This window comes from Manacus candei, unplaced genomic scaffold, assembly GCF_025592945.1.
Source record: "Manacus candei isolate 608988 ecotype Guabito, Panama unplaced genomic scaffold, ASM2559294v1 h1tg000028l, whole genome shotgun sequence".
Taxonomy (NCBI): Eukaryota; Metazoa; Chordata; class Aves; order Passeriformes; family Pipridae; genus Manacus; species Manacus candei.
In genome coordinates, this window is record NW_026138076.1 from 10,918,426 (window position 1) to 10,946,377 (window position 27,952).

Consider the following 27,952-nt stretch of genomic DNA (forward strand, 5'->3'; position numbering starts at 1 on the left):
AATAATCACTATTTCAGGAATGAGTATACAAATTGAAGGGAGAGATGCTTAAGCTAAGAGAATAAAATATGCTAACTTTTACAATATGTTTATACTAATTACAACATGAGGGAATCGATTGAACAAATTAAATAAGACTGCAAATAACTTTATTTTTTGTATTCAAGCCAGTGATTTTTTTCAAACAAAGTTTTCCCAAATACTGCTGATACTTGTGCTACTACAACCTTATCAGGTTGTAGGGGTGTTTTTTAATGATTATATTAAAAGGCTGTTTGTTTAAATGTTCCTATTGACAGAAATCTTACTTGAACCTTGGAAATTTTCTAGGAAAAAAATGCTGAAAGACAAGGCCTAAAATCTGCAAGGATGTCATAAACAAGAAATATAACTTAGTTTAGTCCTAATAATTGGCTTAGACATGTGGGATATTACACTAATGTTAAGCATGCAAAATTCTTGGGAACCTCTGAACTTAAAATTACACAGGGTAGATGGAGAGAACTCTTTCAACTGTAACTTCAAGATAAAATGAATTAACACTGGCAACTAAATATTACTTAGATTTTCAAAACCTTACCAATTGCCATTTACAATCTCAAACATTCTAGCAAAAAAAAAAAAAAAGTCATGACTTATGAGAGCCCAAGGCACAAAAAATGGTAACAACGGCAAACATCTGTGAAGACCATCTCTTTTTCTTTTTTGTCTTGCTCCTACTTTATGAGTGCAATAAAGCACTGGTCTCACTGTGTTGTTTTTTTCAAGGCAAATGAGTAGCTTGAGCAAAACATGTGGAGTGGGAAGCATACAAATTTTAGAATTCTATATAAAAATTAGGAGAGAAATCAGAATACTTCTGTTTTTAACAATATTAAAATATAAGCATGGAAGAAAAGGTAAATGATCAGAATTTCAAAAGACAGTTACGATTTAGTCATTTGATTCACTGCAACTTGTAATATTTATTTGTTTCACTGACAGTTTGTATTCACAAAATTGCAAAAAAAAAATCCTGTCAATATTAATTTCGAAACTTATACTTGGATTTGTAGCATAAATACATATCATAGGTGTTCACTGCCCTCATCTAATGACCTACAACCAAAGTGAACAATTTTGGCTATCTGTCCATTACAAAGTAATCTGAAACAGTAGAAATGGATCAGCAGATCAAAGCAGCTGGTGCTGACACTCTATGCTAGCTGTTCAAGAGGGTTTATTTGGATTAGATTTCATCTGGTCTCCAGAAGGAAATATAACCATCACATGGACCATTCACCTTTTTCCAGGAATTTCATGATTGATGCAAACTTGTATACTTACCCAGTATAGACAGAAGAGCACTTTGCACTTGCAGCAGAACTTACAGACTATTTTTCTGAGAACGGAGTGTAGTTCCAACACCCTGAGCAACTAAGTGGTAAGGGGAGACAGGCAGATTTTGTCCAAAGCAGTTTTAATGTTCCAAATCACAATGGCAATGCATACAGTTATATCCTACCTTTTCAAGCCACACTAACAAACACAGGTGTCAGCTCAGACTACTTGAAGGCACTGAAGGATCATCATAAAAGACAATCTACTGGCTTCCACAAGAATAATTCATTTCCCCTAATCCAGAATTCAGCAGAAGACATTAATCTGGATATCCCTATTGCTTAGGCTTCCTTTCTCTTTTCTTTGTTTATTTACATCATCTTTTACATCCTGTTTTTTTCATTTGAAATATTTTACTTCTTGTTTCTCCCATATTTTTTTCAGACTTTTCTCATTTATTTCCTCCTATTTCATGTGCTATTAAACACAGTAAGAGAAAATATTTTCACATATCTGAACTTTCAGACAGAGGTGTTGGTATTGGTTTTTTATCTGGAAATTTAGATAGTGTAGACTGAGACAGGCATGTAAGCACTAGCACTGTGATTTAACATGCCCTAACTCAAACAAAATTTAAAAAGAATAAAGATGATCATGTATTTACTGCGATCATTCAAACTGATCTCTAAATCCAGTGCTAAGCAACTACGTGAATTGAGAAAAATAAGATTAATGACACAGGAATATTAGTCTATTGTAAGACTGAAATTAGCCTGGTTCTAAACCTCATCTCAGAGAACAGCCACAGGAACACAGAAATACTAAGGAAAGCTAATTAAGCAACTTATGGAATGGAAGAACTTCATAACAGAAACACTAGATAAAATATATTTAGTGTATACACAGGATTTTACCTTTGGAGTAAAGCCAGGAATATATTGCTTAAGAGTTTGGCTGCTCTTTTTTCCTGAGCTTTGTCATTTGTTTATCTAATAATTTAATCTTCTAGATTTAGGTTAAATGACAAAGTCGCTCTTAGCAATCCAAGTGACAAACAGGATTTCGTCACATACAATTAACTCAGTTGCTTAAAATAACCAAAATATTCAGAGACTCACCTACTTTCAGTGACATTCAGTATACAACATCCAAATAAATTTCCAGAAGATTTTGCAAATGAACGAATGGGTTTCCCTTTACATCTGCTAAATTTAGATGGAAAAAAAAAATCAGATCTCTTTAAAGGAATTCCTAAAGAAAAACTGTCTTTTAAGAAAAACCACCACAAAACAACACTATACATGTGTTCATACAAACATAAATTGAAAATTTTAAGTATATTGACAGTCCATTTCAGAAGCCTCCTTCTGTGTGGACCTGGGCTGCAAAGCAAAACCCAGAGCTTATAAGTAATTCTGGTTTTAATAACAAAAAATCAGTTAAAATCAGAAATATTCATCATTAAACACGACTTATTCCATTGGGTTTTTTAAACCCTATGAAGTAATCACAGAATTTTAAAAATGTAGTATTGAATTCCTATTAATACATAAAAATTTAAGATGCAATAAATCATTCCACGTACTCCTACACCGAACGCAGATTCCGTGTTCCTGTACTCATGAACAACAGATGTTCCTGCATCACTTCAATACAAAAACCACAAAAGATTAAAAAAGGAAGTTCAGTACCATCCTGCAATAAGCAAAAGGAAGGGGTGGAAACATTGAAATCATCTTCTACACTATAAATTCTAGTTTCAGCAAAAGAAAGTAGAACTAGAAGTCTCCAGCCTGTTCTTGTAAGACAGTTTTCCTCTGTTTCATAATTCAAATCTTTAGACAAAGGATGATGATTTCTACCACACAGCACCTCTCTCATCTCTCTGCCTGGCCGAGGGCATACTTTTGCTTTGGCCAGCAACTTCAATACTGTATTTTATTAATTTAAGTCAACTCCCCTGATTGAAATGTAAAACCTCAGATAATCTCTTAGCTTGCTCAGAAACAATCTTTTTTCCTTTAAATCTCAGTTAGGAACCAAGAGACCATTTTCAGATCATTAGCTCCCCATACCCTAGGAGACAAATTTTGATTTTATGAGTTGCAATTTTTCTTACTGTGAAAGGTAGAGCAGCCCCAGTGATTACAACCAAGATAACCAATTGCCTTACAATGCTACTTCTTCCATTCTTTGTGGATGGGCTCAGATTGCGCTGCTGCCACCTCTTACTCACTGCACTTCTACAGCAGCTGTGTAAGAACAAATCTGAATAAGAAGGTGGTTTGATTTCAAACCTGTAGTGACATAGGCAAATTTCCAGAGAAGCACAGAGGCACTTTTGAAAGCACTTACACGTGCACGAGTGACTACAACTTTCAAATCTTTCTTATTTCTACAAATCAGTGTCTAAAGTATTTTCTCTCTATTTAGTTATTTGCTTTTCATGTGTCTATGAAAAACCACTAAGAAAAAATGTATAAAAATATGTCTTTATATAGGTAAGTACAAAAGTTCTGTAATGTAAGGACAGTTTTAAACTGAGGATTTTCAGCACAAGTTAAAAAAAATGTTCTGAGGAAGAAACACATTTAAAAGGACTACTGAAAATGTAAAGATGGAGGTAAACAGCCCAAGGAGACACAACCAGTAAATAAAGCTAAAATATGCCCTGGAAAACACAAATTCTTAATAAAACCAAGCAGGTCCTCACAGTCTAAAAATGTTACTTGAAAAGCAAAACCAAATATGCACATCATGCAGAAGTTTTCAGGATACTCAAAAAGAAGTATTTAATAACTTTTAACCACACACATTGTTCAAAACTATCAATTCTATTACGATCTGTTCTGAATACAAGAGTAGTAATTAAAAAAAAATAAAAATCAAAGAATATAGAAAAGTTGAATGAAAAAAATGCATGACAGTTATGTAAATATACTGCTGAAACAGCATTTAAAGGACAAAATCACCAGTAGATGGGCGATGGGGTTAAGGAAAAGCACAAGGAGTACAGAAGAAAATCTTCTTACTCAGTGTTTGTACCTGACATTACAATGGAGTTGAGGAGATTAGTCCTGTTTACTTCTCACAGTCCAGCTAGAACATGCTCAGTAGATCTGTCTGGTTATGACTAAAAGGATTTGGAACATATCTACCTCATCTGATTTGAACAGATGAAGTGGATTTAGGCAAATCATTGAACTGGTACAAAACATTTTCAGAAATCTATCGTGCAGTCTAATGCAAGAGTTTGGGATGGCATAAAAAATAGTCTGATACTGCAGCATAACAGTTTGGTTTCTCCTAAAACCTTGACTGCTTGCTTTAACATATGCAGGTGCTCTATTTTTCCAGTGGTAAGGTTTTCATTGCATTTTGAATCAAGAAAACAGTATTTCTTCTCCCTCAACTCATTCTCAGACACAAACTGACGTCAGGTAAAATTTTAGGTGAAGTGGATATATAACTCGAAGAATTACTGCTCAGTGATTCAAGTGTTACCAAATTATAAGCAACTTAAACCAGGGCCTTAGAACAGAAAGTGTTAAGCATCATTAACTGCAAGCACTGCTACCTGTAATTCCATTCATGACCAAACTTCATGCACGACCAAACACCTCCAGTACATTATAAGCCATGAAGGATATAGAAAAGCTTTCTGCCAGCAAGACAAAATACTCCTGCTTCAGCAAGATTGGCATAATGTCTGATCAGCATATATTGATCAGTTTCTTGGGGTTTTTTTGACCCTGTCAAAAAAACCAACAGAACATCTAAAAAACAATACCTACTTAGAAGAAGCATATAAATACATAGGTGAGGGTTACAGAGGGCTACGCCCTGATCCTCATGATACATTGAATCAAAACCCCTTTGTTGCTCCTAAGATGAAACACAAACAAACTGCCCCATCTGTTCTGCGTTTCTCTTCATGTGATGTACAAAGCAATAAGTAACCTTACTGTGAGTAACACATTGACAAATCTTGCAAAGATGAAAATCTGCACCTCCTGGTCCATTCTCAGTTGGGTAGTACACAGCATCCAGTCAAGTAAGCGGGGAGACACAACCCCTTTCACAAATAAGATGACATGTGAACTGAGATATTGCTACCTGAACCTATTAAGATGCATTCTTTTGCTTTCTATACACACGAATGGGGTATTAAGCCCATCTCAAATTTAACAAGACCATCTGAAAAAAAACCAAACAAACCAAAACCCAATCAGAAAAGCAGTGAGCGTGGCAGTGCACACGCTCATTCAGTGCAACACATCCCTGGAAGGGAGATTAATTTAGTTTCCAGAAATCACAGGGCCATATTAGCTCACTTCATTGCTGGGGACAGTGCCATTATGAGGTTTGGTGGTTGGTTTTTTTTTCTTCTACTTTCCAAGGCAGCTCAGGTACAGTTCAGTTGTTTCATTCCATGCTCCAGTGTAAAGGATAAAAGCTTATTAAAAGCTTATTTGAAGTTTATTCTTGCCCACACGCCCCATTAATTTGAATCTGAAATTGAAGTGGAATGTCTACCTTGCCTGAGGTTTAAAAAGAGACGTTTCTGCTTAAAGCATTACTGTTCTAGTAGCAATAAAATCTACATACTTACTTAAATTACCCAGAAATGCATTGTGCCTTGTAGAGTGGGTGGGTAGCATTAGTAGTCCAAATGTGATGTCATCTGAGTGAAAGCCTTCTTTGGCACAGTCTTCTGAAAAATAACAAGAAAAACCCCACAGTTCTATAAAAATTAATCCATTCAAAACAACTTTCAGAGGTGAGGTCTTGATTATTTCTTTCTGTTTTCTCTCCTGCCATTTTTGTTGCTTTATTCGCATCCCTTAACTGTCCACAATTTCACTTTCCAATTCCTCTAGTCAACATAATGAAGTAAATACCCATGAAGGATAACTTCAGCATTCCATATCACCTTTTATGTAGCTTTGGCACTGTCTGAAATCCAAATCTGTAAGACAAATGCAATAGTCCAGTGGTAACATGAAATTTACAATTCTAATGCTGCCTACAAAACATTAATATTACAACTAGTGCACTGCAATTGCTTTGGGTTATATTGTGACCTTGCAGAACATCAGTAAAATACCATGCAAATTTCTGGAAAGAAAATGCATCAATACAATTTTAACTGTGTGTACTATGGTTCAAACAGGACACGTGAACCACCTCAGAACACAGCTTGAAACTCTCAAAGAGCATGGAACACAACAGCACAAGAAAGACTCAAACTCCCCTCACTGATGAAAAACTAATTTCAGTAAGTTGTGCTGAGCAAAAGCTAACTATACAGTAGAGATTTCTACACACAAACACTACTTATTCAAAGAAATAGCTCCCCATCTATTACAGATCACAAATTCTGTATTCCTATATACAGTGCTGTGTTTTAAACACACATGCACCACCTTGGAAATATCTTACTGCTGGTTACCACTATTGATACTTTCTATTCAGCATTCCCCTGTGGCAAAGTATATCCTTTAAGGCATACATAAATCTATTCCCTTCCACTGTATGCAAGGACAGGTAGGTTTCCTTTGACATAAAATAACCAAACCAAAGTAACTTCAAAACCCCTGTTCTTTACCACTGTGTCTCCCAATACATATAACACAGAAAGAAGAAGTTGTCAAGGTGGGGAAGAAGAATGCCAGTGTTTGAGGAAGATCTACTGCCAAGTCTAATGGGATATGACAGGCAGATCATTATCAACAGCATATCTATTTTTCTATGCAGTAAAATGAAATATTCTAATGTTAGAAATCAATGGTTTGAATCCAATACCAGTATACAGATAAGAAATGTCAAACTATATTCTATAGGGCAGGAAAAGCATTTAGGTGCATTTAAAAAAATCTGCACCAGTTTATGAAACACTATTTTTCATTTCTTATGCCGGTAACAAAGTTTAACATAACTCAATATAAATCACCCATAAATTTAATTGTCCATATAAAGGTAGTAACAATTTAACTAAAATACTTTTGAAAAGCAATTTCAGTTATTTTAATGAAAAAAGGTTGTGATCCTTTTGACTTAGAGAAAGCAGTAACACCTCAATTACCTTTGATGTTAAAAACTACAGTTTCACCTCAGTTGTCCTGAAGTTCATACAAAGGCCTCCAGTTTACAGAAGAACTGGGTGTAAAAAGAAGCAGCAACAGATCTCGAGATCAACTTTTCAAGCACAGCTACCTGTTGTTTTGCCACTCACTTTAAAAGCCAAGTTCAATTGATAGCTACATTTCTTAAAGGGTTAAAAAAATAAATCTTAGTACTATAATTTGTGGTCTGACTTCCCTGCCAAACTGATTAAACCAGCACATTCTCAAATCCTTCTCCTCTCTCGTTTTTTTCATCATAAGAGCCAAATCCATCAACATACTTTGTAAGTTTCTACATATCTTTTTCCTGCCCCATTTCCTAAAACCTTCTAGTTATCCTTCCTCATGATTCAGACTACCTTTCTGATTTCATTACACTTTCCAGGTCCTACAAAATAAAGCATTTTGCTTCTTTTCCTTCAAATCCTTACACTATTTGGACTTGCTTTATGCTGTCTTTTTCTTCTATGTCTTCCTCTTCCTCATTGCTGATCTACCTTATTGTGTTCTTAGAAATGACAACTTGTTTATTCACTCACTATGACTCAATTATTAATTTGAATCCTTGTCCCCCTTTCTGAGGTCATTCTCCTCATTTTCTATGTCAGTGAAATTCAGATCACAAGCTCTTCAAGGCTGGAACTGATCTTATTATCTATGAAACATCATGCAAAGCTTTAGCACAGCAGAAAATGTCTAACTAAAGCTTCTGAAATGGAAAAAAACCTATATGATAAAAATGAAATAAAACATTTTAACAACAAAAACATCTCTGGAAAAATATCTTGCATGTAAAATTGCTGAGATGTTAGAGAGTTATCACTGGAATTACCATACTAGTTACAAACTGTAGTTTCATTCTCAAACACTCAACTGCTAGTAGTAGCTTGATTACATATAATGAGTGTTGCTGCTGTGGATGGTAAGAAAAACTTTATTAAATCACATTACTACATTAAAACTGACAGAGAGGAAAGTGCGTGTGTGTGTGTGTGAGAGAGAATCTGCATTCCTATTCCAGCAGTTCTTGGAAGCTGTGATTCATTCTGCTACTTGCTTTTCTACTCACAGTCAGAGGAAAACCCAGTTTCCTTTCGAATATTTGTTGTTACTATGAAAACTACTTTAAAATAAGCACAAGTCAGAATCACCTAACTATTTTGCAGTCCTTTATGATATTTTAAAAATGAACTATTTTAATACTTAAAATTAATGAATTATTTGTGAATACCATGACATTTGTGAAGATTATGTTGGTTACAGAAGGCCTGAAAAGTATATATGATATTACAGAGCAAGAATTTTCTAAAAACAAAAAGAGCACAAGCTAACAAAGTTTTCTTCACTTTCACCATGAGAAGTTTCTCTAAACCTATTAGCAGGACATACTACAATTCTCCACTGAGACTTGATAAAAATCTTCAAGTTGAACATAATGAGGTAGATTTCAATCTACTGTTTATCATGATAAATAGATATTGCAAATATAGGCCACACAGAAAAGAACCAGAGAAATGTCATTCTAGACAAAAGCTGAGTTCCTGCTTTTAAACTAGTAACTCAATGTTACAGACAGATAAGTGAGTTTACTGGAAATCCAATTTGGGAGGTAATGTCTTTTGTTCTAATGCAGAGAGAAAAATATTATTATTTTGCTATAATGAATATATTTCATTCAGTAACTGATATAAACAAAAATCTTTAGACAGAACCCTTTCCAGTTTCATCTCTCCACTGTTAAAAGACCTTATTCACTATGGTCTTTACATGGAAAAATCCTATTTTTTAGGCTCAAGTTGCACTTTCTTTCCTTTTTCACTACCAAAGGCAATATCTAAGTTCTGGTCTTTTCAAAGATATACATCAGAACCATTTTTTTCCCCAAAACAATGGCAAAATATTCACTTAATCACAGCTTAATGCTATTCTTCTAATTACAGAAATATTTATTTTACATATTAAACCAAACTAAGAGTCAGGTAGCCCTGCAGTCAGTGAAACAGTATCATCTAATTCTGATCAGGACAATAATTCCCTGGCTGACAGCCAAAATAACTTTTACCAGCATATCATTAAGGAAGGTTTTCAGTGGGGAATAAAGCACCGTTCTGGTGGCCCCACTCTCCTCTCCCCCAACATGAGAAGCCAGTTTCCCCTCCCGCCACCCTTCTGACACATCACAGTATTGTCAGTCCCCATCCCTTTCCAAAATAGCCCAATGTTCTGCCTGAATCCCCAAGCCCCACTGGCATATACAACCATCTCCTGTTTCCCTATCCAACACAGACCCAGTGCATGCTGAAAAAAAAAAACAGGCCAGTACCAAAATTGCATTGCTTTGTCTCTCCCTCGGGAGAGGGTAGTGACACATTTCCCTCTATCCAGCTTGCCCAAAACCTGTAGGAACATTAGTTTGCAATTTCTATTCCTCCTACAAACATGGCTCCAACTGGTCAACAATTTCAAAAGCTACTGGCAAACATCTAAGGAAAGAATAAGAGAAAACAAGGAAAAAAGCACAAATCACGTTTTCTTAGGAAATCGGGCTTAAAAAAAGGCAACTCCCTACAGCTTTTAATGGAGAAAATTTCCCGGTTGCTTACTGAGCCAAGAGAAATAAGATTTTGGCAAAATATTTTCTGATTTCTCTTTTTATAATATCACAGGTTTCAAATAAAGCTTTAGGGAACTCAGGACTGGGAAAGTTACTCTGTGTAACAAGACAGTTTTTTTCCCCTAATATATCTTGAGGCTTTTGGATAACGGATGAAAATCCAAACCTCTGGCATTTCTCTAGCAAGAGTAACTTGAAAAATTACAAACCCTCTACCTTTCAACACCAGCAGGAGTTTACCCTCTCTCTATTCAAAACCACCTTCTCACCAGCAACCACCCAAAATCATGGAATATTATTCTGTCAGGGTACATGTCAGTAAGAGCCACAACTCAAAAGGCAGTCTCTGACATTGCATCAAACATGCAATGAAATAGTCACCAAACACTTCAAACATCTTTAAATGCCAGAGACTATTATTTGTTATATCATTAAAAACTTGATTCAAACATAAAAATGGAGACTTGTTTTATTTATAACAGCAGCACTCAGAATTTGAAATATATATTTTGAAGTACTTTTTATTATCCACCTTAGTATCTCATACTCTTGTTCTTTTAAAATCATAATTTAAATTGTAAATATATATATTTCCTCAAGATTTCTAATGTACATTAGGAAATTCACATATTAACTTCTCTCACTCCTAGAAGAGCCACTTCGTACTTAAGGCCAGCCTGTCTCCTCTATGTTCCCAAATACTTGCTAGATGAAGAAAGTGCTGGAACTTTCTGGATATCTACCAGTTCTGCAGATAATGACACGTTTATGGGAGCTGGGATCAATTCTTCTTTAAGCAATTGAGATATACTCACAAATCTCTGGATCTGCAAGCTAAAAACTCTTGCAGATGATGTTGTTAGTAATACTATTCCCTACAATAAAGCACTTAAAATTCTGACCTTATGCTGGATGATCAGCCCGTTCCCTTCTCTTCTAAGCGTCCCACAGCAACACCACTACCACACAATGAGTTAGTAATTAAGTTCTGCTTCCTGCTCTGGCTGTAACAGGCAATACAACCCTACACTATAGTCTTTACTAAAAAAGGGCACAAGGGGATTCCATACAACAGTACCCACAATCCTAAGGTACTAAAGCCAGGGAGAAATGTATCACTCAGCAAGGCTTTTGAAAAAGATAATAGAGATGCAAACTATAAAAGTAATCAGTGGCCACAGTATTACGCTTTCACGTTCACCTATTTCTGAAGACCTAGGACATAGGTAGTGCACACAATCCTGGTCCCTGTCCTTGACAGACACATAGCTAAGCTCTTCCCATCAAAACAGGAGTAATATATTCTTTTAACATGTCAGCAGGGGCAAAAAGATGTGCTCTCATTTTGCCCAGCAGCACAGGGTTACAGCACAGTAATCTGGAACACAGAAATCTGAAAGCCAATCTCTACTCTGTCAGAAAGGGTTCAAACCATAATCACTCAGCAAGCTCTACATGAGACTGGGAAGATGGATCAAATCCTAACTTACCATTTCAGTGGCAATCTTCAGAATATGAAAGCAAAAAGTAATGCTTTGCTGGACAGAGCACAACCAGCAGTGTACATGCCTCTCTAGGGAGAAGGGCACCCAAATGAGAGACCTAAGTCCTACTTTCCAGTTCCCAAAGGCATTTAAAATTTTAAATGGAAGAAAAGACAAAATAGTTTTCAGAACACAGGCCAGAACATAGGTACTCACCTCCTTTTTCTCCAAGAAAGTAACTGGCCTAGTATCTCTCTTTGGCCCAATTAGACTTTAACCATCTTGTATGCAACGAAAAGTGGTTTTTTAGGGGTTGGAGTTTCTTTGATTTGTTGGTTTTTTTGGGGTTTATTTGTTTGTTTTTAGGAGACATCAACAAAACCACTTCTTCCTCACCTCTTTGTGCTTCTGAACAAAAGGGAGAGTCACCACAGGGTTTTGGCCCGAGTCCAATCCCATAGGTGTGCCTCAGGTATAGTTTGAACATGCCTTTGAACAAGTGAAGGCCTAATTTACAGATTGCCTAATTTATGAATAATAAACAAATTTAGATGCCAAGATGCTCAGTTGTGACAAGATTCTGGAAGACCTGAGTGAGAACAAAACTTCAATGCATTTGTAAAACTTTACTAGGGAAAACCTAGAAACCTGTAAAATTCAGGCAACACATGGTTACGATTTTATTTGAGGTTAGAGACCCAAAATCCACCTAAATCACAGTTTTGACTCCTCTGTATTATTTTATGGATCTGGCCATATACCAAAACAATATACATCAAAATCTTTCTCAGAGATACCTGCTAACAACCTTTTTAACAGAACTGTGAATTCCATTTACAGTTTACAAGGCCATGTATTTATTTTAAAATTCCACTTTAATTAGATCTGTCTTACTCCAAGTGTTTTCCTCTGTTTTAACATAAGCCTTATTGTCTAGTACCATTTATCTTGTGGTACCAGGCTGTCATTATGGGTAAAATTACATTAGCTTCAAAACTGAAGTTTTCTCACATACTCTAAAATAATTAAACACACAGCTTTAAGGACAAAGCATTTAAGTAGCCACATTTATGGTTTGAATACATTTTTATCATGAAGATGAGAAATGCCCATAGTATTTACTGAGCTTCATAAGCATCACACGCTAAATATAATATTTACCAGTCTTGAATCTCATGTGCATGACTATTTAAGGATCTATATTTAATAAAATATTAATACTACTAATGATGATTTTATAATATACTCAGTAATGCTTCTCAGAACATCAGTACAGAATAAGAAAACTAATTCACTGATTTTAATGACAAAATGTAACAGTTGGATAGAGTCCAAAGTGTACAATGCTAAACTCCTGAAAGAATCTGAGAAGCCTTGTTGCTTCCACAGAATACTGGATATATGACAACCACAGAGCACCAAAACTTTTTATGTATATGATTATATATTCCAAAAGCAGTTATAATTAAGAATTTATATTATACACAAAAAGTATGGTAAGAGAATATTAAGACTATAAAATTAAACACTCAGGCATGAGGTATGCCAAAATTGAAGTGGCTTTTACATTACAAAAGGAATTTTGTGGCAGGAGTAGGGATTGAGAATTCACTCCTTCAGGGCAGCACACAGCTGCATTAACCATGAGTCTTCTTCCTCTTCTGTGATTTTGCATTTCATATCTGTAACTCCTACAACAAATAAACAGGGTAATGTCTGACAAACAGTTTCAAATTATTACAGCCTCACATTAACTGAGTTAACAAAATAACCATCTACACTAGTAAGTTGCTTTCCCCAGGTGGACCACCCACAGAAGGCAATGAGGTACCTTCCCAAGGGATATAGCCATATTTGCTTGTGCCAGAGTTACATAGAGACACTGGAATCTTTCATTTCAGATTCTGCTACGGAACTGAAGGTGTGCTTCCTACGCCTCTTTTTATTCTGAAACACCATTAAATCCAAAATAATAATACCACTACTAACAATAATAATAACAAACATAATAATAATAATAATAATAATAATGCAGTATTGGTTGAAGATGAGAGATACAGTGGAATGCTTTGGCCACTACTTCTCTGTAGTCTCACAGATACTTCTTTTCCCCTCCAGAGATAAAGCTACCGCAAAACAGCTACTGTTCTCCCAGAGCCTGGAGACTCCTGTTCTTGTGCCACCCCTTCAGTGGCGTCTTTATAGCCTTCTCTACAGGGCAAACCAGCTCATTGACATAGAAAGGTTAGAAACACTTTGCAAAGTAAATAAACAGAAGGTAAGAACAGCAGGAACAACCACTACTGTCTTTGCTATGCAACTATACTAATACCACCTATTCTCAGAAACATTTCTACATCTGATTTATTATTTGGCCTTTACAGTTTCCAGCATTCATATGGAAACTTGTGCTTTAAAAAGGCTAACACACTAAAATGCACTTTTTTTTATATCAAAGATCTACCAAAAACTTTGCCTCAAGAAAAACTATCTCATTACAATGTGATGAAAAGAAAGGCACCTTAGCTGTAACTTCACTTCTTCTGATATATATTTCGTGTTTTGTATTAAAAACTGTATTAGGGTACTAATTTTCTATTCTAAGAGGAGAACTATCCACAGTCTTCATCTACAAAATTAGGCTGAAACCATGAGGCTTTGACAGCAAATTATACATATCTCCTGAAGCAGTACATAGCTAAATGAAGAGCTGCTTTGAAAATGGTGAACTGACCTACAGAAGAAAATTGCATTTTTGATTCTCAACTGTTTTCAACACAAATTTATCATTTTTAATAAAAATTTCACAACTTTACGAGTTGATAAAAACATTTCATATAAAGAACATGTGAAGATGGTGGGGGGCAATCTCTCTGCTACTGGTTTATATCTTCAACTTCTTGCAGAAATTTAGAATAGGGAAAAAAAAAGCAAAAGCTCAAAGCTTTTGAAAGCAGCAGTTTGCTCAGCAAGACCAATCCAGCCATGAAGATTCATGACTTCTGTGAAATTCTATACTAATAAGATAATTAACCAACACTACAAATTAAATTCAAAGTAATTACCACTCAGTTTTTAAACTGCTTAGTACAAAGAGAGTAAAATTAGCTATAGCAGTTTATGGGGTCCTTAGAGCACTAGTAAAGAAAACATTGCTTTCCTCGCATTCTTTTATTTTACCTACATGCGTTAAAACTTTTCCATGTAAGAACATGCAGCAGAAGAAATAAAAAACAAGGTATGGCTGAATGGCACCTTAAACTATTAAATATCAACCCGGAAGTTTGGGGTTTTTTTCTCCTGTTTGAATTGTTTCTCAAGAAGCAGTAACTCCTGCATTACCAACAAAATTCTCAGAGAAGTATCCATATTCTAACAAAAAAGACCTAACCCAAACTTATAATGTTTGATAATCTGAAAGTAGTGTCTGTAACATGTTTGAAGAAGTATGTTAGATACATATGAAAATTAATAGTTCATTTAAAAAATAGAAAAGTAGAGTTACTTCTCAAGTAGAATTCCCTCTATTACAACAATCAAATGCTGTCCAATTTCAAATAACAGGCCCAAACCCCACTGATATTTATAAACAAAGTCAACTTTATTCCTGTTAGATAGAACAGTGTGAAACAACTGCAACTGCTCGCACTGAACTTTGCCAGGACTTCCACAGCTGAGATCTATTTCTCAAGTACTTCTTTCACTAGAGCATTTGCTTAAACAATCCTCTTGCCTCCTGGCACACTTGTTACCCAAGGAAATTATATAAGTTAAATATAACCACATTAAAAAGAAAAAAGAAAAACAACCCAGGTAGTTAATTTTAACCTGGATCATTTCCCCAAGCCAGTTACAGGACACAATTCCACGAACCGTTGTGCTGGTGCAGCTGAGGGGGGGCAGCAAAGAGGAGAGTGGGGAGCAAGGAAGAGGCAGGCCTGGTCAAGTCCACACTGCCACCAAAAGCTCTGCTTGTCAAACTATGTCATTTTAAAAAAAGACTTACTTTAAGGATTCAGAGAGTCTGGATCTATGACCAGCCACTCCATCGCTACATGCCACTTCATATCCTAGCTAAAACCTTATCTGACTTTCCCTGTGCCTCTTGGTAGGTCAGCCCTTAACAGGCACATGTAAACAACAGCCTTACAGAAATCTCACGACAAATCTCTTTGATTAGTTCACAAGCACTCCTCCTCACGGAAAAAAAAAAAATAAATTTATATCGAGGCCTCAAGTAGCAGGAATTTGAAAGTGAAACCAACCAGAAATGGGGATCCACCTTAACACAAACACAAAATTTAGGTACCACGGATTTCCTCGCTGGTCCTATTTCACACCTGCACGCACTGGAGTATTTGACACACTGACTTTAAGGCCGCAGTAAGTCAGGCGAGGACCGGACGCTACCGAGAAGCCCTCAAGTTTCGGAGCCCGAACACGCTGCAGGCACCGCAATAAAGTTACCCGAAAATTAAAAAAAAAAAAAAAAAGCCTACAAAGTGCGTACGCGCCCGCAGCTCCAGCCCACCTGCCGCAGGGCGAGCGCGGGGCTCGCTCCTGCCGCCGCCCGGAGCCCGCGGCCCCGCAGCGCTGTCCCGCCCGGGGAGGGCCCGGGGCCAGGCGGGCACCGACCGCAGCCCGACGGCCGTGCAAACAGCCGCACCGCGTTCCGGGGGACCACCCCCCGCAAACCTTCCCCGGGCGTGGGGCGGCGGAGCGGGCGGCTCCCCTCGGCCCCCGCGGGACGAGTCGCCCCGCGGAGTGGAGCGGCGGCGGACGGGCCGCGAGGGGAGGCGGCGCCCACGGCTCCGCTCGGCCTGGCCCGGCCCGGGGATGCCGGGGAGCCCCGCGCCCGCCCTTCCCGGTCCGCGGGCGCGGGGCCAGACGGACAGCGCTCCCGCCGCGCCCGGAGTTGTGACAGGAGCAAAGTGGGTCACCGGGCCTAGCGGGTGCCCCGCGAGCGCCCTCCGCCCCCGGCTGCGGCCGTGCCCGCCCAAGGGCAGCCGCTGCCCTCCCGCCCCGCCGGAGCGCGGTGGGGAACCCGCCGGTGCTGTCAAACTTCCATCGCTCCCCTCCGAGCCGTCCCCCCGCCTTCCCCTCGCCGCCGCACGCCCGGGCCCGGCGCCGCCGCCCGCACCGCCCAGAGACGCGCTAGCTGCTCACCTGTCCCCGCGCTGCCGCTGCCCGCCCAAGCTGTCCCGGCGAGCGCCGCTCCCCGCGCACAGCCCCGCGCCCGCCAGCACTGCCTGACTGAGCCGCCGCCGCCACCTCCTCTTCCTCCTCCTTCTCCTTCTCCTGCTGCTGCTGCTGCTCCGGCGGCGGCACCAGCAGCACCCGGGCCCGGGAGTCCCCACGCCACCACTGCGCCTGCGCCGCCGAGCACCCACCGCCGCCGGCCGCCGCGGCACCTCGCGCCACCGCGCGTGCGCCGGGGCGCACTGCAACCCGCGGCACCCCGGGCCTCGCGCGGGGCCGTCGTCGCCGCTGCTGCCGCTGTTGCCGCCGCGCCTGCGCACACGCGGGTCACCAGGGAGGTGAGCCCCGCTCTGCGCGCGCCGCGCCACGCGTTAGCGAGGGGGGAGTTGGCTCTGCGCAGGCGCAGTGGGCGCGCGCCTCCCTGACCTGGGCTCACCTCGCCTCAGCTCACCCCGCGCGCCGGGAAATGGCGTCCGCCGACACCGCCCGGCACGGACAGGGCCGGCAGCGCTGACCCGCCGGCTCCGAGCGTCAGGGCTCGCCGGGCTGCGACCAGGAGAGCGGCGACGCTGCTGCGAGGGCTGGTCTTCAGGCGGGCGTAGAGCCCGCAGCCGAGTCTCCGCAGGCGCTTTCCCAGCGACACGGTGAACCCGGCGCGGAACGCGGGCACACACGCCTTCCCATAGGGAAACACCCGGCGTCCCGGATGCTCTCTGGGAACAGACTTGCTTCCCGAGTTACTTAGGGGTTCAAGGAACCCCTCCCGGCGGTAGTCCGTGATTTCTTATATGAGTGTACATAAAGTGGTATAACTAAACGGAGAGGCAGAGAACAGACATGAGCTTCTCAGTCCTTTTGTCCGTGTACAAGGCTTCTAATGCCATTCAATAAATGTGCCGCGGTTATGTTAACATAAAACTGTCTTGCGTGCAGCAGAACATTGCAGGGAATTGTATTCTGTATAATAAAACGTCGCTCAGCGGTAATATTTAAATAATCCCAGTTTTCTCTCTTCAGTTACGAGGATTTTATTTGTAAGTTGATCACCTGAATAGCAACATATCTAAAAGTGTAATTACAAATGTGTATCTCTGGAAGCTTAATTCGTGTTTGTGTCCGGAATGAAATAAGGAACTTGGCTGCAAAATCTCATGGATTTTCCTTTCTGGGTTACTTTCCAGGTAGATCAGTTTCCCCGTTTGGTTCACCTAATAATCAGCCTTGTGCAAAGGTATTTGCAGAGCAGGAGCCTCTTTAGCAGTAATGCTGCCAAAGAGCTAACCATGAGCTCAGCTTTTCTGCTGGAAGAGTTCTAAAAAGCATTAGTAACAACACTCATTTTTGTTAGTGATTCATAATACTCCATTTCTAGCTTTCAATTAAGGAAAATGTGATATTAACAAAACTAATAATACCATTACTCATTAAAAGGATAATGCTTCTATGATGAAATGTAGCAGAGATAATAGGGTGTAGCAGGAATGGAACATCTAGAAGAAAATGCAGGAATATTTCCAACAAAAATGCATAATTACCAGAACTAGAATATGGCAAAGAAACCAGGAAGCTAAAAATAGCATCAAGCTGTATCTATCAAATTTGCCAAAAGATCTTTAGTAACCAGTAGTAATTCTTCAGAAAAACAAAGTAGAGATTCTATCCTGTCTTGCTTCACATCTGGCATGTATAGGAACATAACACTTTCCTACTGCAGTGTTGCAGTAGCAAATTACTCTGTGACAAGATTAAAACAGACAGCACAGCTGTGGAGATGACAGACATTTGCATTTACTGCCAAAAATTATGACTTATGCAAGGTAATTTTTTTAATGCTACTTCTCTTTTGAAAATATGTTAGAGGATGCTGAAGGTACAGGACTGGTTAGAGATGCTGTAGTGATTTTATGAAACTATTCTTGTTGAAATACTATTACTCTGCTCTTTTCATCAATGTAAGTTTGCTCTGGTGTGTAATTATAGTTTCGTTTCACTCACAAGGGTTATGAGAGAGCCAATGTAGCTTTTAAACAGTGCCAAATTAAGAGCAGCAGATATTTTGTGAATTATTGAGTGATGGAACTGGATTGAGCCAGAAGTGCACTTCCATTAACTATAGCCGTGTTTCCTACAGAAGTGCCATTGCCATCTTGTGTGTGATGTACCTCAGAACTGTAGAGCAAACACCTGCTCAGAGCATTTGTGTTTGATCTTCACTGGCCTATTCAAAAGAGGATCTATTTGAGGAGGCTGATTTTGAAACTAAATTTCACATCGCACCAGAATACTAAAATCAGTGGATGTTGACTTGAAAGCCTGTCACAATCCACATAATCCTTGTAAAGCAAGGTTGACACATTCATTCCTAGAGCCTTTACTTCCAAATGGTATAACTGACCCAGCACCAGAAACATCTGGTTTTAACCTGCAGATTCTCTTGGGTTTTTCTCTTGCCTTGTCACACCTGATGGCCGTAACCACGATCACATGGTCACTACTTGGATGAAATTACAAAGTCAGGGTCACCAAAGGGGAGGTTTGGCGCTTTCCTACCATATCTTACTTCCAGTGTGACAGCACTGGCACTTGTGAATTGCTGTGAGTTGTACCTCACGGCAGCCACAGTAGTGGCCGGGAGGTCACTGATAAGATGAGGCAGTACTCCTTTTGCAGCAGCCAACATTGGTACTTGAAATGACTGTGGAATCACATCTAAAGCCCCTGGTGACCTATTTACATTTAAAACTGCTAACTAGCTCTGTAGTTTAAAGGGCAGATAATGGCAGATAAGCCATTGTCTCTGAAATTTATTTACTAGTTGCCTCTTTGAATCTGCAAAATAAAAGTTCCCAGAAGTGGTATCTGCCACTAGATATCTACCAATAGCAGAGCTATATCTCTCTGCATGGAAAAAAAACCAGTCATCAATTCACTTTATTGTTCTTCCTATGTATCTGTGTGCCATGTGTTAAGGGAACTATTCTTTTTCATTTTTCTTTCTGCATTTCAATGCTATAAACCATGTTAGTTGCATATAACTAAATCTTCATAAGCACACTGGGATTTTTTTTTTGTATGATGAGTCACTGGAAAAATAACATTAATACTATACAATTTGATTCACTACTCATAAGAAATAAAAATGCTGAATCAGGAGGAAGGCCTCTTCATTCGCTCACATAGTTTTGCTTCTCTACAGTGGTACTGTAAACTACTTTGTAAAAGATACAGTTATGTTTGTAAGGAAAGAAAAACTGATTCAACTGTCAGTGTTCTAAAATAGTGGGACAATTATCTACAACCCTAGAGAAAATTCTTGAACTCTTATCAGACAAATGGAAGTGTTAGTCAATGGATTCACAGCCAAATCCTGATTATATATGTCTATAAGCATCATTGTCTTTGGGTCACGCTTTTCAGTGGGGGAACTGAGAAGGTACTTTGCAGAGCAGAGTTCTACTACAGTAATGTCACTGAAAATTAAAGGAATATCTTGCACCCACACTGGATAAAAGGAAGAGGAAAGTATGGATTAGAGCCCACCAGCTAATGCCCTCCCTTTTCCGTTTAAGCAGAGTTTTTATGAAATGGAGAATCCAGACTCTCCATGTCAATGACAGCCATCTGTAGGAATTTAAAGGTAAGTGTGGCTTTCATTTACAGTTTTCTTTCACAAATCAAAACCAAAAAATACACAATCGAACCAGAAGTTTTTTCTTTTTCCCCTCCCCTGTTTTTAATAGTTTCAGGCTTACCACAGGAGTAAAAAACTGTATGTGAACTAACTTATGCCAAACAGATGATCTGTTTAAAGCATTAAAAGGCTCTCAAGCAGTTTCATCACATCACTGGTTTTTGTATTGGTGTCTTCATGAGCAGAAGTGCTTCACACTGGCAGTATCATATTCATAATGTCCTTTTGGGGGTTTTGTTCTTAGTTTTTGTTGCTCCGACTTCTGCTAATTTTCAATTGAACTCTTGTAAAAACAAGTTACAGTTTATTCCGATAGTTGCAGGTAATTCTCACTTAAGAGAAAAATGACTTTAAATAAAGAGCAAGACACATCTCAACAACAATAAAAAATAGAGCCAACCCAACCTTATCTCGGTAAAACATCTAACTGTGACATTGCAGAATACCCATGCTTAGGCAATACTCTTACCACGGAATTACATAAATTAGTTCTTTGCTTTTTGTAGACTTTTTTCCCCTACAAAAACAATCGAAAACCTTTTCACTCTTTAAGCAGTGGCCTTTAGATGTAATGATCACAAACATCATAAAATTTTCCATATGGTTAGTTATTTAAAAGTACTTCTCTTACCTTCTACATTCAGCTACTCCAATGAACCTGCCTTTTATTTCACTAGTTTATATACAAGTACTGTATATATCATGGTAATTCTGAATGCAAAAGTTTACAATGGCTTTGAGAAACCTGACTTCTGGAAACTTCCAGGCTAGCAGGTTAAGGTGTTCATTAACCAGTAAACACATTGGGATGCTAGAAAAGAAGAAAGTATGATGACACTTCTGGTATAAATGATTTGTAAAGTAACTAAAGAATTCGTTAAAGAATACTGTAGTCTCTTTCTATTTTAATTTGTGTCTCAGTCTGATGAGACTGGAATGTTTGCTAAAGAGGGTGAGTTATGAGATAAACCAAACTCCTCTCTCTCAGCAATTGTAAATTCAAAATTAAGGGGCTTTAATCTAGGAAGTGTGGAAAAAAACAGAAGAAATAACAACCCTTTATTAAAAGATATATGTATGTTGGCAAAAAACAGTAACAGAACACAAAAAAACTAGACAGTAGTCCTAGAAAAAAAGTCTGAATGAATACTTCTCTGTCCTTTAGCACAGTCCTAATTGTGGCCTGCAGGGGCCACTGTTGGATCGCTGAAGGTGCAGGGCCTGCAGTTCTTCTTGTTCCCAGATAACGGTGTTCCAAGGCTCTTCCCTTCTCTCCCAGCAAGCACAGACCTCTCCGATGAAGACCCAGTAGGTCCCGGTTGGAGTCACGAGGCAGTGTGCGAGCCGACCGAGTCCGGTGGTCCTGCCTCACCAGGACGAAAAGCCAGAAAGAAAGACTTCCAGGCCTTCTCTCCAAATGCCCGCACACAGATCCCCTTCTCCATCCCCGAGAGTGAACTCCGCAGTCTGCCCTCCCCTCTGTCCAGGAGGCCAGCTCCCCAGATCTCCAAAACCTTCCCCCCCCCTCACTCCAGCATTCGATGGGCCATTAGCCAGGAATGCAGCCTGGCCAGCCATTTCTTTTGTAAGGCTAATTGATTTCCTTCCCCCTTCACTATTCGAACTCTGTTTCTCTTACAGGGAAGCAGGGAAAGAAAAAATCCTCTCTCAGATTTATAACCTATAACAATTTGTTATAAGAATTGCACCACAAATTTTATTTAGCTTCTTCTAAGATTGTTATGATTCAAAGAGCTATCCAAGTAAAATTACATGGGAGGCACAGTCTATGAAAGCTACCAGACATTTCAAGCTCTGTGCCTGTTTTGTTCTCCACTGAGATTTTAAAGCTCATTCTGTTCATTTATTGTAGTTTAAATGAGATTTTTGAACCTGTAACATACATTTAACTTATTTAGACTAGCTTTCAGTTTAACATTTTATTAATTCTTTATTCTAGTAAAGTCTAAGTAACATCAAGGAAACCTTTGTATAGTCATAGTATCACCAAAAACCTGTTCATTACTTCCATAGCTACTATTTGCAATACAATCACTATATAAACCTCAGCTAAAAAAAAAAAAAAAAAAAAGAAACCAACCAAAAAAACAAAACCAAAAACTCCACCAAAAACCCAGACACAGAAACCCCCCTTTTTCTTGTTCCCCTTCAGCCCATTAACCTTTTAGCAATTAGGATCTTTGTTGCAGCCAATGTGGCCTATGGACCCTGGGGGCCAAAGGCAGGCGATGCAGTTTTGTTACAAGCCATGAGAGACTTTGGGGATACTCATATTCATTCCCAAGGAATTACCAGTTTCCTCACAGACTCGTATTTATGCAATGGCAAATTGCAGAATTGGTTTTCCATTATACAAATCCAATGAAAATCAAGAAAGGCTGCTATTTTCTTTCATCAGATCTGTAAATTTAAATTGCTGTAATTTTAATGAAATTTGGCCTGAGCCTAAAAAATTATTGAATGTTCCATAGTAATTCTCAGTGCTTTTCAAAAACATCTAATTGAGTTGCTAACATATATGGAACTGATCATGGAAGTCCTTTGACATTTCTGCTGGATCCTATCACAACTTCTGCTATCTCTACAGAATTCACTGGGAAGATGATAAACTAACAAGTCCTCTAGCTTTCCTCAGTTTTCATAACTGAAACTTTTCCTGAAGGGTTTTCCATTTGTTGGAGTCAAAGGGGAAATAAAGGGGAAAGAAAAGTCCTGTTAAAGTACTCCTGCTAGGAAAAGAATCTACAAAGAGTGGACACCACTTTCTCAGTGAAATTCAGAGATTCAGTGACGTTACATACATGGTGGTAAGTGTACACAGCAAAATATTTTTTTCATATAATTGAACAAAAGTGAAGTGATTAATTCACACTAAGTGAATTAGCAAATCAAGGAGGTCAGATGCTCTCTAATTCCATTGCCTCCAACCAAATGCTATTTCATAAGACTCTCGTATTTAATTTTTCCTGGTACTGCTTTTTAATTACCAGTTCAACTCTTAGTATTGAAGTATTCAACATTTTATGCAAGAATGTAATTACCTTGACCAATAAAGATGAATTATAACCCAAACATCCTCTGGAGCATTTGTAACTTCATTTACATACTGCTTTCTACTGCTTTCTCTTAGTTCCCCATACTTTTGCCTCCTCTGAGGACATTTCCATTCTTGCAAGTCTTGTTGCCTAATTAAAAACTAAAACTAAAAATAAGCATATTTGGAACATTTAAAGTGCATTTTAAAATAATATCCAGTGCATCTCAATTACTTTAAAAATTGAACAACCCTTTAGCTTAAGGTCTTCTATCACAATTTCACACCTTAGAAAGTTTTCTATGCCAATCTTTATTCAATAATATGACATTAAAATACATTTTCTTAATTAATCAGTATCAGATTTTGGAAACTTGAGTAATAAGTTGCACAAGCACTTATCATTTGAGAAAAAGCCAGAAAATATTAAAGCAGGTACTAATTGTTTGTATGATCTTGAAAATGAGATTAGTTTAGGGAGGAATTACAGTATATATACTAATATTTACCAATTTTAAAATAATTCATGAAAACTGAAATGTAAAAACAGTAGATGGCAGTCTTCATCTATAAAAATACTTGCAAGGTAGAAAAGGAAAATATCTTACTGAAATCTGTTGAACTAAAAGCAGCTCTTAATTTTACTAACTGAAAGCCACTGCAAAGTGGCTTTTCAAAAAAAAAAAAAAAGAAAAGTTAAATAATACATGCACAATGTTATTATACTCTAGCAACAATACAAGATAGTTTAAGTTTACAACTTCCACATAACTGCGAATTATTATCTTCCTGTGAGAATACAGCACTAGATACAGGGTGTTAGCACTAGAACTGTTTTGGTCATTTCAAAAACTCAAAAGCAGTAAGTACAGGTAGAATCTAAACAGAGGAAATGTTTTGATGGAGTTAGCTTTTTTATTCTGTGTAAACTGTCACTAACTGTGTTGTATGTTTAATTCAGAATCCTTTAAAAAAAAAGTGAAAATAATAAAAATTAAAACATAATTATTGTACAATATTCAAGTTATAAAAATTATTATTGAAAATTTGTTATACTACTGGCATGTATATTTAATTTTACTTGCCCTGTGCTTCTTTCTGTGAGTGTAAAACCATTTCTTCAATTTCATCTTTCAGTTTTTCTTTTGGAGGAAGAATTCCAAAATCTTTCAATATGTCATTCCATTCAGTATCTTTATTTGGACCCTGTTTTAATAGTACAAAGCAAAATTAAATCAGCAAATGATTCTTGTGTGCCTTTTTAAAAATTAAAACCAGTCATTTTTGCTTTGGAGGTACTGAAGGTGGAACAAAAGGGATCCATTACTTTAAGGCTGCAACACCTTCATGGACCATTCTCTATCATGAATTTTTATTTGTCATTTTTCACTTAAGAACTGAAAACAGCAAGAACTACTAAGAATAAGGTATTGACACTGTGAATAAATGTGTAAAAGCATACCTAGAATCAGAAGACCGTTTTGTTTTAAATCAATTATTAATATTAATGTGTTAACATAATACACCATGTTTATAACACTGGACTTCTGTGGTAATTTTAATTCAACAGTTAAGATAAAGGAACTGCATGCTTTTCATAAGACTGCATTTCTACTGAAATTATCACATTAAAAGACTCTATTTTAACGAAGCTGCTGTTGGAATGGTAGAATAGCAACACTTGGGAGGCCTCAAATATGAATTGGAAGTAGTAAAGCAGATTTTAAAACAGATTGCTAATCAAAAAGTATGGTATTTTTGGCCCTGAAATAATGACTTATTTGAAAAGCCTCCATAAATAAATAACTATATAAATTTGAATAACATAAATATTTGGTGATATACATAATTCCATAATAATGCAGCATAAATCGAACAAAAAGTACATTACAAAAATTTTACCTGAGGAAACATCCAGGATTTTCATTGGATTATTACCGTGCCCATGAGTACTGCACTGGCCTTTTCAACTGACAGCTGCTTCATTTTTATTCAACAAGGCTCTTGTACAGAATTTAGCATGAGTATAATGCAACCAATTCTAATGAAGATCAAATACTACACATGCCTCAAGGATTTTCATAAAGGTAAAAAAATTGCTTTGCAATTTAGATGAAAAAATACTTGTGGAATTCACAAAGAGAGTAAATAGAATCATGCTGTCGCTCACAAGGAAGTTAAAAAGAGTGAGTTTGCAAGAAGACTCTGATCTCTGCCAGTTTCTCTGGCATGAGGAAGGAAGTAAGGCTTGGCAGGATTTGAAGTGGAAAGGAAGTGGCAGGAAAGCAGCTCACGACAGTTCCTCCAACACTCTTATTGCATTGGCTTAGCAGACTGCAGGCAAGGGTATTGCTACCAACATGCACTACTAATGCAGCACTCTGGTCTTGCAAACTTCTAGAGCCTTATTGCTAAGATAAAGAAGAGATTTCACATCTGAATAATTTATTCCTTCTGCAAATCTCCGATATCCTGATGTTGAACTGCTCCACTGTAAATAGTTACAATAGGTGGAAAATTATTTTCTGTAACTTTCTACCTCTAAGAAGGTGGTTATTTCATCTCCAAATGATATTTCAAATATACTCACAAACTGACTTTATCCACATATAAAAATATAAGAATTAAAAATAATGTTTTCTCTTTCTTTGATTGAAAAGTAATTGATACAATCCACTGGGAAAAAATTAAAGGAGAAGCTTCATAAATGAGTTAGATGGTCACTAATGGGTCTGTAGTAGGAAAAACCCAAACGAAGATTTTGCTATAGTGTTATTCCTCAGGGTTTACTTACACAAAAGAGTCTTACACTCAGTCTTACTGCAAGTTTTCAATCCTTCACCAAAGCAGAATTTTGACTTAGGTACAGCCAGGCTATCAAAAAAATCCACATAACTAGGAATACTCCTCCAAGGTAACTACAGAAGAAACACAAATGATAGACAGGCACTTTGGCCTCTAAATTAGTGTTTAGTGTATGATTGCCTGATTTAAGCCAGAATCAGATTTGCCCACTTCATAGAATGCAAATCCTTTCCCATAGCAGGATTATGAATAACACGGTATTAAAAAACCTAATAAAAATCATCATCATAACTGGACAAATAACTTCAAAACCACACAGCAAAAAGAACAAATGAAATGGAATTGGAATGTAGGTAACCCAGAAGATAAGCTCTGACCATTTTTTTGCCAGGAAATATTTTTAATATTTTGACGTCTTGTGTTTTTCTGTATATCTAGGTCCAACATAAAATCTTTCCATAGTATTTTACTTCAATGGTGCATTTTATACTATACCTATTTAATGCTTGCAACATTCAATACGTTTGTGCAACCAGTTCTATATTGGACATTTTCTTGATGCTGTTACATCTACAAAATATAAAAGAAAAAAAATTTGATCAAGAATCCTAGATCACAGTAAATGTAACAGAAACCAGTATCTGATAAATCTGAACTCCTGCCTCAAGGAAGAGAAGGTCAGAAACTAGCAAACCTTTAACAATATTTTTAACAATTTGAATCAAATCAATATTTAAAATGTTGATGAAATAAATGAAAATATGTGTCAAAAGCTTCTCAAGATATTTGATGGTAAGAGTGTAAAGGAGCCAGGCAGTAGCAAAAATGATCCAACATAAATTGGTTTCAGAGTATGAAGCTACATCACTGAAACAGCATTACTTTACCAGCAGGACACAAGCCCAAGAGAAAACCCTTTTCATAACACGTCTGACTGCTGCCAGTGATGATGTTAATCACCACCAGCTGGTGAACCACACCCTGGATAACATCAATCCTTACACGTAAATAACACTTCTAATAAATTTAATTTGCAGTTCTTTTTTTCTGGCTAATGACATGAAACAAATTCTCAATTATGTTTTTAAAATATGAACACCTACAACTGTTCAGCTAACAAATTGTAGCGTTTTATTATTCTTACAGGGCAGCAATGATAGTTAATTCTTAACGGTTAGAAACGTAGTTTCCTGATGTCTCGGCACAAGGAAACCCACAGAAGCTTCTCTCCCACCTGTCATTTCTCAGGACCCCATAGGGGCTGGGAAGGTTATGCAGGACCAGAGCAGCAGCCCCAGCTCTCCCTGCCCTGCAGGGCTCTGCAGAGCCTTGTGGCAGGCTTGGCCATGCTGAGGGAGCCTTCCCTTCCCAGCAGTTGTCTTTGCTCCAGATCGCTCTCTGGTTGTCCCAGCAGCACGATGTGGTGCTTCAGGGCCCAGTAATGCCCCCTACCACCCACTTGAAATCTCCCCCGTTTCCTTGACATCGCTGACCAACTCCCTCATTGCCCTCAGCCTCAACTGCTGCCTCCCCTGGCCAGCTCAGTGCTGGGGTGATGCTCTGTGCCCACCTGCATGGCTAGCCCCGGCACTGCTGCCCCTCACAGAGGCTGCTGGCCTGACCCTGTGGTGGCAGGACAGTGGCAGTAGGGGAGCCCTG

The 27,952-nt window shown here is 38.3% G+C and overlaps 2 protein-coding genes across 12 annotated transcripts in view; both read right to left on the reverse strand.

Moving 5' to 3' along the window:
- The window catches only part of CLOCK (clock circadian regulator), a 66,749-nt gene extending 49,843 nt beyond the window's left edge, over nt 1-16,906 (reverse strand). For 2 of the 11 annotated variants that reach the window (XM_051790821.1, XM_051790810.1), the window contains exons 1-3: nt 16,710-16,906; nt 5,933-6,034; nt 2,439-2,525 (exon numbers count right to left, since the gene is read on the reverse strand). The gene's annotated coding sequence lies outside the window, so the exon portion shown is untranslated. Of the gene's footprint in view, nt 1-2,438; nt 2,526-5,932; nt 6,035-16,074; nt 16,358-16,709 lie in introns of those variants that run through there. The other 9 variants (XM_051790817.1, XM_051790813.1, XM_051790820.1 and 6 more) reach the window with 9 other exon arrangements.
- A 3,497-nt stretch (nt 16,907-20,403) lies between these two features.
- PDCL2 (phosducin like 2) lies at nt 20,404-27,919 on the reverse strand. The gene is given in 6 exon segments (XM_051789831.1): nt 20,404-20,675; nt 20,678-20,745; nt 21,068-21,244; nt 23,496-23,639; nt 24,570-24,694; nt 27,864-27,919. Coding segments are annotated over 6 exon segments (648 nt in total). The 5' UTR covers nt 27,870-27,919; the 3' UTR covers nt 20,404-20,547.
- Between the last annotated feature and the right edge of the window lie 33 nt (nt 27,920-27,952).